This window comes from Amblyomma mixtum, chromosome 1 (genome assembly GCF_055824585.1).
Source record: "Amblyomma mixtum isolate Tamu chromosome 1, ASM5582458v1, whole genome shotgun sequence".
Lineage (NCBI taxonomy): Eukaryota > Metazoa > Arthropoda > Arachnida > Ixodida > Ixodidae > Amblyomma > Amblyomma mixtum.
Genome location: NC_143012.1, coordinates 89,155,599 through 89,167,257, shown reverse-complemented (window position 1 = coordinate 89,167,257; position 11,659 = coordinate 89,155,599). Strand labels below are relative to the sequence as shown.

General features: G+C 49.8%; 1 protein-coding gene across 1 annotated transcript in view; it reads left to right on the top strand.

Annotated features, from left to right (window-relative positions):
* Positions 1 to 78: 78 nt before the first annotated feature.
* Positions 79 to 11,659, top strand: part of Pur-alpha (Purine-rich binding protein-alpha) — a 190,460-nt gene continuing 178,879 nt past the window's right edge. The window contains exon 1 of the mRNA XM_089554387.1: positions 79 to 413. Coding sequence (XP_089410513.1) covers positions 371 to 413 — 43 coding nt within the window. The 5' untranslated portion in view covers positions 79 to 370. The remainder of the gene's footprint in view (positions 414 to 11,659) is intronic.

Below are 11,659 nucleotides of genomic sequence, written 5' to 3'. Positions count from 1 at the left end.
CGTCCGGCTAACGCCCGAGCGGCTTCGGCGGCGTCTGCACGTGCTCTTGGCGTCGGCTTGCTCGACATTCTCTTTCCTACGCGGCGCAAGTGGTCGGTGCCTACCCGCCCCTCGTCTCAGGTTCTCCGTGCGCTCTTTTCGTCGTGCTAGTGCGCCGGTGTGGCCGCATTTCTATTGCCTTGGACGAGCGGGGCACCTTTGAATGTCAGCACGTTGTGCTGGTAGCAGACGACACCGAGAGACCGGACACCGTTACCTTGGCTCGCGATTGGCCGAGAGGCTTTAATTATTCATAAGGCCCACGGCGAGGCCTGTGTGTGTGCGTGGTGTGTGCCGCCGGGGGGGAGCGCCAGCAGTTTGCAAGGGCATCATGTCGGATCGAGAAAGCGTCGATGAGCAACATCAATCCCAGAGTGAGTAGCAGCCTGCCTTCGAGGCGATTCCTCCTTTTTCTCGGGGCGACACGCCATCGCGAGGGAGAGCCCTCGGTGCGGCCTTGCGCCCGCTGCGATATTTTTTTTTCTTCGCCGAGTTGAGCTCCTGTCTCCGAGTTCGCCGCCGCGGCTAAGATGGCCGTGTCAGCGCGGCGCACGGCTACGCGACGGGCTCTCGGTCGCTGTCATTTTGACAGATTTCGCGCCCCAGCCGCATCTCGGTGCGGCCAGGCGCGCTGTGCCGTGCCTTTGGCGCTGGGCTTGTCGCTCTATCGTTCCCGGGCCGCCGGAGCCGAAGGCGTTAAGCCTAAACCACCCGTACTCCTCGGCAATCTCGGAATCGCTCGGCCGCGTCTCGTCGCTTGCAACTGCGTCTGCGGCCGCCCTGGCCGTCTCCGAGTTGCTGTCTCCTTGCCAAATGCTTTGCGGCAAGCTTGTGCTTACTAGTAGCGATTGCAGGGTACCACGAAGCTTCCCAGAACGTTCCAAGCGGGGTATCGTACGTACGCGATCATGGATTCCGTGCCGTCAGATCGCGCTTTGCATTTTCTCTCCTAAATTATGCCGTGCCTTCATCTAGAGTGTTCCGTGCATCGCCTGTCACCAGCAGCATCATACTCATCGTGTAGCCTGTGATCCCAATTTAGGAGCAGTCGTAACTATAGCACGGTGATCACCTGAACGGCTCGCTGTCGAACCGCGTTCGTGCACAGAGCTCTCTACCTTAGCACAGTCCGCGCTCGGCGTCCCGATCGTATTGTGAATCGCAATGTCTCCTAGACTCGTTTATTTTCACGCGTCAGTTTCTCCGCACTAAGAGCGAGTGTGCGGCGACGTTCCAAAGCTAGGTGGTGGGAAGACGCAGCAGCGGGGTTCGCGGCGTTTGAATGGCACACGGTCCCCTCCCCCCTTTGCGCTTCCAGCCTCGCCCTCGAATCCGTCTCAGGTTGCCGCGATCCGCCGCCGCGTCTTCTTCCACGAGCGCGTGTGTCGTTTGGCGGCGGCGGATGCCCGATCTCCCCTTGCATGTCGCGTCGTCTCTCGCACGACTTGGCGCTCCACGCAGAGTGGAGACGCGCGAGCACCGCGCTCGCGACGTCGCACACAGCTGCGGCCTCCTCGCATAGCAACACACGCTCAGCATCCATTCATATGTGTCTCGACGCCGTCTCGCCGGGGAAATCGATCCTCGCGCCCCCGGCGGGGAATTTTGCGAGACACCACCACCACGCGCGGCGTCAACAAACTTTCGCTTTCCAAACCGCTGGCCACACCAGGTAGTACATTGGCGTCGATGCTGTGGCCACGATCCCACTCTTTTACTACTTTCAGCGCGTAAAAGAAAAAAAAAATACAGTATTTTATCTTTGTGAACTTGGCTTGTTTAGTCCGCGGCGCCAGGGATCTCCGCTCGCTTCTCTGCCATGGCGGAAGCGACACTTGCCTTTCTTTTTTTTGTTTCATTTTCGTGCTCTGTTTTTCGTTTTTTTTTTTAACTGCTCGTTCCTTGTACTCCTTGCTTGCGTTATCGTGCCTTCCTGCGATCGTGGCGCCGCTCTCATCTTGTCGTGCCGGATGCAATCTTGGGTAACATAAGCGCCGGAGCGCGCCGCGGCCTTCGGAAGGCGCTCGCTATCGCATCTTGAGACGCCGCGGTCGGTCTCAAAGAGAGCGGGAGGTGTAGGCTCCTCAAGTATGCATATGCATTTCACGAACGAAGCTAATCTCGCATCGAGTGGTCCGAAATGAAAGACGCGTGCTTTCCTACATAACCTGGGCAAGTGGACCGTGAAGTCTGTGTGCTGAGCTTCGCCGTAACGTCAAGTCGAGCCGTTCGAGCGAACGAAAGGGTTGACAGAGTTGCCGGCTGGCTGTTGCTTTGTTGACCGCGCGGTTCGTGTGGCGCCCACGGGGCGGCGCCACGTTTCCTTTCCGACGCGAACACAGCTGACGCGGCGGCGGCGTCGTCGTCTGCTCGGCACTCGCAACCCTTTCGGTGAGGCTTGTCTGGGAGCAGTCCGGGTATTTCCCAAGCATATATATGTTCGGAAACACTGGGTGTTCGTAAATAACGCCACCACGCTGTTTAAAACGACCATGGACCATTTCAGAGAGCACCAAACGCGATGTACGCTTTAACAGTAATTAGAAGAAAAAAAAAAAGTTGAAGAATTCGTTACGGCTTGCAACAACCTGCGGAACACTGAGCAGTTGTAAAAAAAGGCATATCGGCTTTTGAAGACCACTGCGGAAAGCGATTTTACGTAGACAAGTTGGTCTTGTTGTGCTTCCTGGTGTTTGCAACACACCCCGATCAGTTTCAATATAGCGCACGCCGATCGAAGTTTGGCAGACGGCCGCAAACCGCGGGACATGCGCGTGGCATACCAATTAAGCAGCATTTCACGTCTCTCCGGTGATTGCACGACCTTTAGGACAGATCTGTGTCGAAACAGCAGCGGTTCCGCTCCGCAAAGCGGGGAATTCTTCGCGTACCGATATGCATCTCCCACTGACGTCGCCGCCATGAAACACGCATCATGAGCCTTCTGAATGCAAACCACTGTGCTCGCTACGCATCTGGATGTGTCTCGTTTCTCGTAAATTTTGCAATCAGAAAAGTTGCGAGCCGAAATCGGGAAGAGGAAATCTCTCCCTGCCATCGGACCTGTGTGGCGATTGAGCAGGAAAGGGGGGGGGGGGGGGGAGTTTGGCGCTCGTTAGAACATACCAAATAAAGCTGCAAGCAGCGAGGAAAGCACTTAGGAGACTGTTTTTGGTATCGGACCGTGGCTTTGGATCCCAGCCGTGGCGTGTGGTTGTCTTTTCTTCTACCCTCTGTTAAATTTGTTAAATTATCCGACATCGAAACATGATTATGCTACTAATTTCCCCCTGTTCTGAGCACCATGCACGTTAAAAAATAAATCCCTCAGCTTTCCTTGGTTTGAGTTGCTTGGCTACCTTGACAGACTGTAGTAGGATACAACTTAAAAAAAAAAAGCAGTTGCTAACACTGGGCCGCGGTCCGCGACGTCCTGTATTACTCCGCTGTCCAATCGGAACTGTAAACAAAATCAGCTTTTTAATGTTTGACTATATCCAACAATCCACGTATCAAAATTATGAAGCTCATATTTTTTTTTGTTGCTGTAATAAGCTTCTTCTTTAGGTAACAAGAAACGGTTGGTTAAGCAGCGGACTACTTTTTTTGTCGTGGAGGAATTCTGTGCGCGGAGGCTGAAAGTGGGCGGAGCTTCACTGCGGACTTAAGTTGTATCCGACTATAGCTGATTTTTGTGAAACACGCGAGACAAGCACTGCAACTACTACAAGATTGTGAACTATGGGACAAACATACGGGGCGTAGGGTCTCTATAGTCAGATACAACTTGTGTGAGGTGAAGCACCGTCCACATTCAGGGCCGTCGCGCAGAATTCCTCCTCAGCAAAGAAGTTTAATGTTAAAACTTTTCTTGTTACCTAAACAAGAAGCTAACCACCGGACAAAATTAAAACCAAGTATTTTGGTACATCTGGCTTGTTTAAAAAAGTGAAAATATTAAAAGGCTGGTCCCGTTTGCGGTTGTGATTGTTCAACGGAGTAGCACAGGACGCCGCGGACCATGGTCCTTTGTTACCAACTATATTTTTTTAAGTTGTACCCTAGTATAATATGTCTTAAGGGAAAATACTGGAAGATATCTATAACGATTGCACATGTAGCTACCATAGTTCTTTATAAAGTCAGCAATAAAATTCGAGTAAGGAAGGGTGTCAGGCAGGGAGACACGATCTCGCCAGTGCTATTTACTGCCTGTTTACAGGAGGTATTCCGGGGACTGGAATGGGAACAGTTGGGGATAAGAGTTAATGAAGAATACCTAAGTAATCTGCGATTCGCTGACGGCATTGCCTTACTAAGTCACTCAGGACATGCAAAGCAAGATCAATGAGTTCGACAGGCAGAGCAGAACGGTCGGGCTAAAAATTAACTTGCAGAAAACCAAAGAAATGTTGTACAGCCTAGCAAGGGAACAGCAGTTCGCAATTGGTACCGAGGTGCTGGAAGTGGGACGGGAATATGTCTACTTAGGTCACACTGACCGCAGATCCGAATCACGACAGCTGAACAACTATTGAAGAATAAGAATGGGGTGGAGCGCATATGGCAGGTTCTCTCAGATCATGAATGGCAGTTTGCCAATATCCCTCAAGAGAAAAGTATACAACAGCTGTAGCTTACCGGTACTCACCTACGGGACATAAACATGGAATCCTGGGGACTGTAATGTAACCGGCTATTAAATGACGTTTCATTTTTCTTGTTTTGCTGGCGAAACTTTTCGAGCCATTTTGTATTGTTTTGTTCTTCGCCTCGTCGTCCGTTCTTTCAGCCACTGAGCTTGCAGGAGAGTGACGTGGCTTATATGCTATTGCGGTTTTACGACCGCATTCTCACACGCCACGGCCTGGCCGGAAAGTTTGGCCGTACATCCCGCTATACTATACTATAATATATATTGGTTGGTTTGGTTTATTGGGGTTTAACGTCCCGAAGCAACTCAGGCTATGAGAGACACCGTAGTGGAGGGCTCCGAAAATTTCGACCACCTGGGGCTCTTTAACGTGCACTGGCATCGCACAGCACACGGGCCTCTAGAATTTCCCCTCCATCGAAATTCAGCCGCCGCGGCCGGGATCAAACCCGCGTCTTTCGGGTCAGCAGCCGAGCGCCGTAACCACTGAGCCACCGCGGCCGGACGGCACGAGTGACTTCATGCCCAGTCGCATATATTCTCCCGGTTCCCGGAGTGTCAATTTTGTCACTGATTCTTTTTCTTTTTCACATGTCTTGGATATGATAATTTGCGTTCCAAAACATGTTCTAGGTATATCTTCCGCCACGTGACGAACCTCTGCTTATGTGCTGGGAAATATCCAATGTGGGAAAAAAAATTATGAGCAAAACGTCCTACGCACACAGGAACATTAGAACCCTCTTCGCTCGGTGTTCACGCGTGATCGAGAGAGTGTTACGAGTGCTTAAAATTTATTTAGCGCAGTTTAAAGCCGCATTGAGGACAGATATAAGTGTACCGATAGGGCACCGCGTTCAAATCTCGAAGAGTCCGCTCTCACCGAAAACAGCGTTCTTATAAACTGTACATTCTAAACAGCCGCAGTGCTGTCCCGGTGGTTATGGCGCTCGGCTGCTGGCCCGAAAGCCGCGGGTTCGATCCCGGCCGCGGGAGTCGAATTTCGATGAAGGAGAAACTCTAGAGGCCCGTGTACTGTACGATGTCAGTGCACGTTAAAGAACCCCAGGTGGTCGAAATTTCCGGAGCCCTCCACTACGGCGTCTCTCATAGCCTTAGTGGCTTTGGGTCGTTAAACCCCCTTATACCGTACATTCTAAACAGAGAGGAGTGAAAAAAAGGGGGTGGGGGATGCGCTAGAGGAGTTTCATCCTTTTTTACTCTCATAGAGGCGTATTCGTTTTTAGGGCGTAGAAAAGACCAAAAAACCAACTACAGGTGTCGCCACCCACCGGCCTACTTCGCTAGTAAAATGCCCGCGTGAAGAGCCAGTTTCATGTTGCCAGATTAATAAGCGATATGACATTGGTCCGCTGAAGAGCGGTTGATGATTAAGGGGCGTATATTCGGAATCAAAGTATGGCTTCTGCTTTTGCTCTAGTTTCTTTATTGAAGTCAGCCAGGTGCCAGCACTCACACCCCACCCCGCCAGTTGGAAAATCACCTCGGGCCCCTCCCGAAAAAAAAAATATTCCTGGCAACATGCCTGATTGGAGTCGGTGTGGGAATTATCTCATCAGTATCGCTGAGATTCATGACGCGCCGGAATACGCGAGGGTTGTTTGTTAGCATTGTTGGCGAAACACTGCTGAAGAATTGACGGCGTATATCTTTATTAGCGATATTTGACTTTATTTTTTTATTACTTGTGTCTATTCCATGTGATTGAAATCGCAATCCTGACGAGCTGTCTGTACAAACGCGTGTTATTGTTATTATTATTGGGTCTCTAAAGCCCCCAGTCAAACCAGGGTGTGCTTTCGCTGCTGTTAAGTATCTGTTGTCGATTTTACTTAAAGGGGTACTGAAGCAAAATCTTAAGATTGATCAAAAACGCTGAAAATAGATTCTCGGAATGGGATTACACCGAAATCCAGTCTCACTTCGCATATTTTTCAGCGGATGGTTTTATTTTCGATGTTTTATGAGAGCGCGCCAAGCCCTCCCGGCCGGCGCGAGGTGAAGAGCGTGACGTCGTGACACCCTCGCCCGACAAGCAACCGGTCGCGTCACACGCGATGTCGCACTGCAGTTTGGGTAGACGCTACAGACGCTGTACACTTGTGCTGTTGAACAAACGTCGTGATGAACGTGCTTATGGGCGAAGAAGAGATTGGCGCAGATATGTTGGGAGTGATAGAATAACTTGTTTGGTTTATTTGGCTTTAATGCCCCAAAGCGACTCAGGCTATGAGAGACGTCGTAGTGGACGGCTCCGGAAATTTCCACCACCTGGGTTTCACGTGCACTGACATCGCACACTACACGGGCCTCTAGAATTTCGCCTTCATCGAAATTCGACCGCCGCGGCCGGGATCGAACCCGCGTCTTTAGGGTCAGCAGCCGAGCACCTTAACCACTGAGCCACCGCGGCGGCCATAGAATAACTTGTGAAAGAGGCACATGCGTGATATTTTCTGGGGAGAGGCCAATTTGGGAAGATCACAAAGTGATGATTTGATGCTGCTGATACTTTAGAATACCGTGTAGCCGGTACCGTGTTACCGTTACGTGAGTACCGGGAGCCCAGGCGCCGCCAATGCGCATGCGTAAATCGCCTGGAAGGCGACAGATGGCGCCAGATACCCGGCAGTTGTAAAGCCCCTCGATAATTTGAAAGTAGCGACACTCTCCTCCACTCCGGCGTTTTCCTCCTCGAATATCCTCGCCCGCCGGCTGCGCGCGCTGCACACGGCACGCTTTTTTGGGCGTCGCTCGCTCGCCGTCCGGGCAGTTGGCTGACACATGCGCGCGCTCTGAAGTTCGCGCTTTTTCCACGCTCTGTTATTGAATAAAAACACGAGAAAGACATGCGAACGCGTGACTACCACGAGCCACATAAATTAGCGTCTCGTACGCGCAATGAAAGTGCCAATTACGAGCGCTTGCGGCACACAAAACCACTTGCTGCATACATCTCACATTCTTTTTGACTTTTCAATACCGTCATTCTCAACACGGCATAGTATATGAATCGTAATGTTTACAATATATTTGAACATTCCTGAATATTTTCAGCATACCATTGTTTAGTTAAATGTAGATTCACTTCGAACTAATTATCGCGGAAGCACAGTTTATGAAGTTGTTCACGAATGAAGTTTCAGAAGTGGGATGGTTGCTGGGAACAAGCTGGGCCATTTACTTCGATGGCCGTCCTAAAATTTTTTATTAAGGTTCAGTCTGAGTTTGGTACCGCGCAGTGCACACGCAACGGCCTAATCGTTTTGAAAACGAATACGAACTTTTTCTATTAAGCATGAAACGACTTTAGCTCCCGCTGTCGGCGACCTTGAGGTGATGTCGAGCCGAAGCCGAGAGCCAAAGATCCGCGCACCGATTTTCCGTCATCCAAGGAAAGTGTCCGCACCCCAAAATTTGGCCCTCTCAACCACCGAAATTTGACCTTGTCCAAATTTCATCAAAATTGGGGTCAAGCGTAATTTTAATGACCAATTCAATGGTGAGATCCAAAATTAGGTGGGCTATCCCCAAAATTTGTCTCTCTGGAACCCATAAATTTGACGTCGTTCATATTTGACCAACATTGGGGTCCAAACTAATTTGACTATGGGAAACTCAGTGTTGGCTTCCAAATTTAGGTAGACCACCCCCAAAGTTTGGCACACTGGGGCATTTTCCGCCCACATTCTATTCCTTTTTAAATCCGCTTAAAGAGATGTTACGTTAGGAAAGAAAAAAACTGATAGCAACGACCGTGACAAAACCCAAGAGAAAGTTATAGGGTCTTAGCAATTTGGTCAGCCACAGTCAAGGCTATCCTAAAGCAAGTGCCTGACTAATATAAGTCATCAGTATAAATACAGTCACAATATGACACACAGTTTTTCAGATGCAATGTTTATTACAGAGGAGTCGTGTAGTTTTACGCCAAGAATACACATAAAAAACACGAATAAGCCAGCTGTGGACATCTGTCACCCGTTGGGTGCAGTCCTCAAAACAAAACACAGAAAACAAAAACATACTTAGGGAAATGAAACAGCTCAGATGTAGGCCTATAGTTTTTGAGCGGGTGATGTATTCAACAAAAGGCTACGCGACCATGCTCAAGTGAAGCAGAAGATCACAAACTGTAGCAATGAATATACAAAAATAGCATGCATTGCATATTTACAATACTTGAGTACATTCAGGTAACAATGCAAAGCACTGAAGGGATTAAAGAATGAATTATTTATGTGAATGCAATATGAGGTCTTTTCCGAGAATGTGGCATTGATAATCTCACCTGGTAGAAGCGTAACGGTTCAGCAAAAAAACAAATAAGCGTAGATCGTTAGACAAGTTGCATTCATAAAAAAAAATCTAGGTTAAATCTCGCTCGGGACATGCGCCGCATTACTGCGATGTGCACCATTACCAGAGGTTCGGAAAATTTACCGCACCGCGGATACCGCTGCACGCATACCAGCACTTTTGCTTCCACACTTGCTAACACATGCACACACATTGTATGCATCAGCCGCCGCTATTATAGCACATTGAGCGTAACCATGAAGTGACAACTATAACACGCATAACGACGCAAAATGATCAGTGAATTAAGTGAGGTTGTTGGCTTTGTGATGCGCATGCATGCAGTTTCAGTGTACACAGTCGCTTGGAAGAAATGCAGTTGCTCGCAGAGGTGGGCAGTCTTCGTCGGGGTCAAGTTCTTGCGGCCGATGTTGCGCAGCCACTTTTTTCTTCTAATGCTGTCTTTCTTGCCGCTCGGAATCGCGAAAAGAACATAAGGCTTTTTCAGGCCGGCTTGTGCACTGAAATGCGCAGCAACTCGGCATAGTGCTGCACTAAAAGAGCGCGAATAACGCGAAGTGCAAGCGCGCAATGCCAGGGAGCTCGGTCGCAGCAGCTGCGGCTGGCCAAAAAATGGCGCCGACGAAAAATGAAAACACAAAAAGAGCGAACTTTCCGCGCGCTTTTCCCGGAGACCGCCCGCGGAGCCAATCACCGTTGAGAAAAGCGCCGATGGGAGAGGTGAGAGAGGAGGATCGGCGAGGGTGCGCGGCGCGGCGGTATAGTTCACAGAAAGACGCTACTTTCAAATTATCGAGGGGCTTTAGGCAGTTGCGCATACGCTTGCCGCAACGGGGCCAATCGGCGCGGGCGCACTGGTGGTGGGTGAACTCCGGGTGCTGCGGTAATGGTAACACTATGGTAACACGTTATGCTATAAAGGTGTCTAGTAGACACCTTTAACATGAGTGCGTGCAGCTGCCGAGTACCTGGCGCCATCTGGCGCCCTGGAGGCGATCTGCGCATGCGTATTTCTTTCTAACTAGTAGAGTCAGCGCACCTAGTTGTAATTAGAGATTTGTAACCGTTCGTTAGTAATAGCCATATCAGTTTTTATAATTTCGAAAACGCGACTACCCTCGGCGCTGTGGCTTGACAAAATTTGTCTGCATCGTGCCAAACTACACGCGCTTTCGAAAAGCATCCAGGCAAAGCAACCCTTCCAGTGCACATAACTAGTCGAAAAAAAGCCAAATTTTCTCGATCCACAGCGCCGAGGATGTGTTTCCGAGTTCTAAAAACTGGCGTGGCTATTACTAACGGCCCGCTACAAATCTCTACAACTAGGCGCTAAACTCCACTAGTTAAAAAGTTAATTATTAAAAATTACTTTACCAGCTTACTATACTCGGATACGACTTAAGTCTCCAGTGAAGCTCCGCCCATATTCGCGACCTCCACACAAATTCCTCCACAACCAAGAAGTAGTTCGTTGTCAAAGCATTTCTCTTTATCTAAACAAGAAGCTATTCATAAGTAAAAAAATTATAAGCTCTAGAATTTTCATACCTGGCTTGTTTAATAAAGCTACACATTAAAAAACTCAATTCGTTTACTGTTGTGTTGGGGCAGCGGACTAATACAGGATGCTACGGGCCGTGGCCCAGTGCTAACAACTGCTGTTTTTTTTTTCTTTTAAGTTGTATCTTACTATACCTAAGCCGATTCTCCGGTTTTCTGGTGTCCGCCAACACTGGTAATACTTCGCTGAGAAAGCCATATTCTTACCTCAAAAAAAAAAAAAAAACTAGATCTTTGAGAATTATTTAAAAGTCCTCCCTGAAACATCTGGCATATCGTCTGCGCGCGTCGCCATGGCGGCACGCACCGTCTGCTCGCCGTTGTTGGGCCGTCGTCTGCACGAGGTTTTTTGTTTCGCGCGTAATTGTTCGTTTTTTTTTGTTTTTTCATCTTGAATGCGCTCCCGCGCAGACCCACCGCAGACACTCACGTAGACACGTGCGCCGATAGCCTCTCGTCTCTTCTTTGTCTTGGCGTTGTTCTTCGCGTCCGCGTTTCTTTTCCCACTGGCGTCGCGGCCTTCGTCACGAGTTTTGCATCATTGCGCATGCACGGCGTTTGGCGGCGCTGCCGTCGGGTGTCCATCTGGGCAGCATCCGCTCTCCTCGCGCGCCGCCGCGAATCCCGAGAATAGCACGCGCCTTTTCGCCGCGCCCGCTGGAATCCGTAGCCTCGCTCGCGCGGCGGAACCCCTTTGGACACAAACACGCGCACTTCGGGAGGAGTTGGAGAGGGCGGCCGTGCCCGAGGCGAATTCCACTTGAATCAGCGGAACACGAACGCCCACGTGCTCTGGAAAACGGGGGGGGGGGGGGGGGGGGGGGGGTAGAAATGAAGCACCCGACTTTTTTTTTCCTTCTTTTTTTTTTCTGTGAAACATTCGAGGCAACTGCGAATCGAACACCGCAGACTAAAGACGCAGCGCAGAAGAGTATTTGGCGCTTCGCCCGGCCTGTTTTCTTTACCTCTGTGTTTTGTCCTGTTTTCGCGCCTTAAAATGCAACTGCACCACTTTTTGAGAATTTCGCGGTATTAAAGGGTCAACACCTATATAGGCTGTAGGTA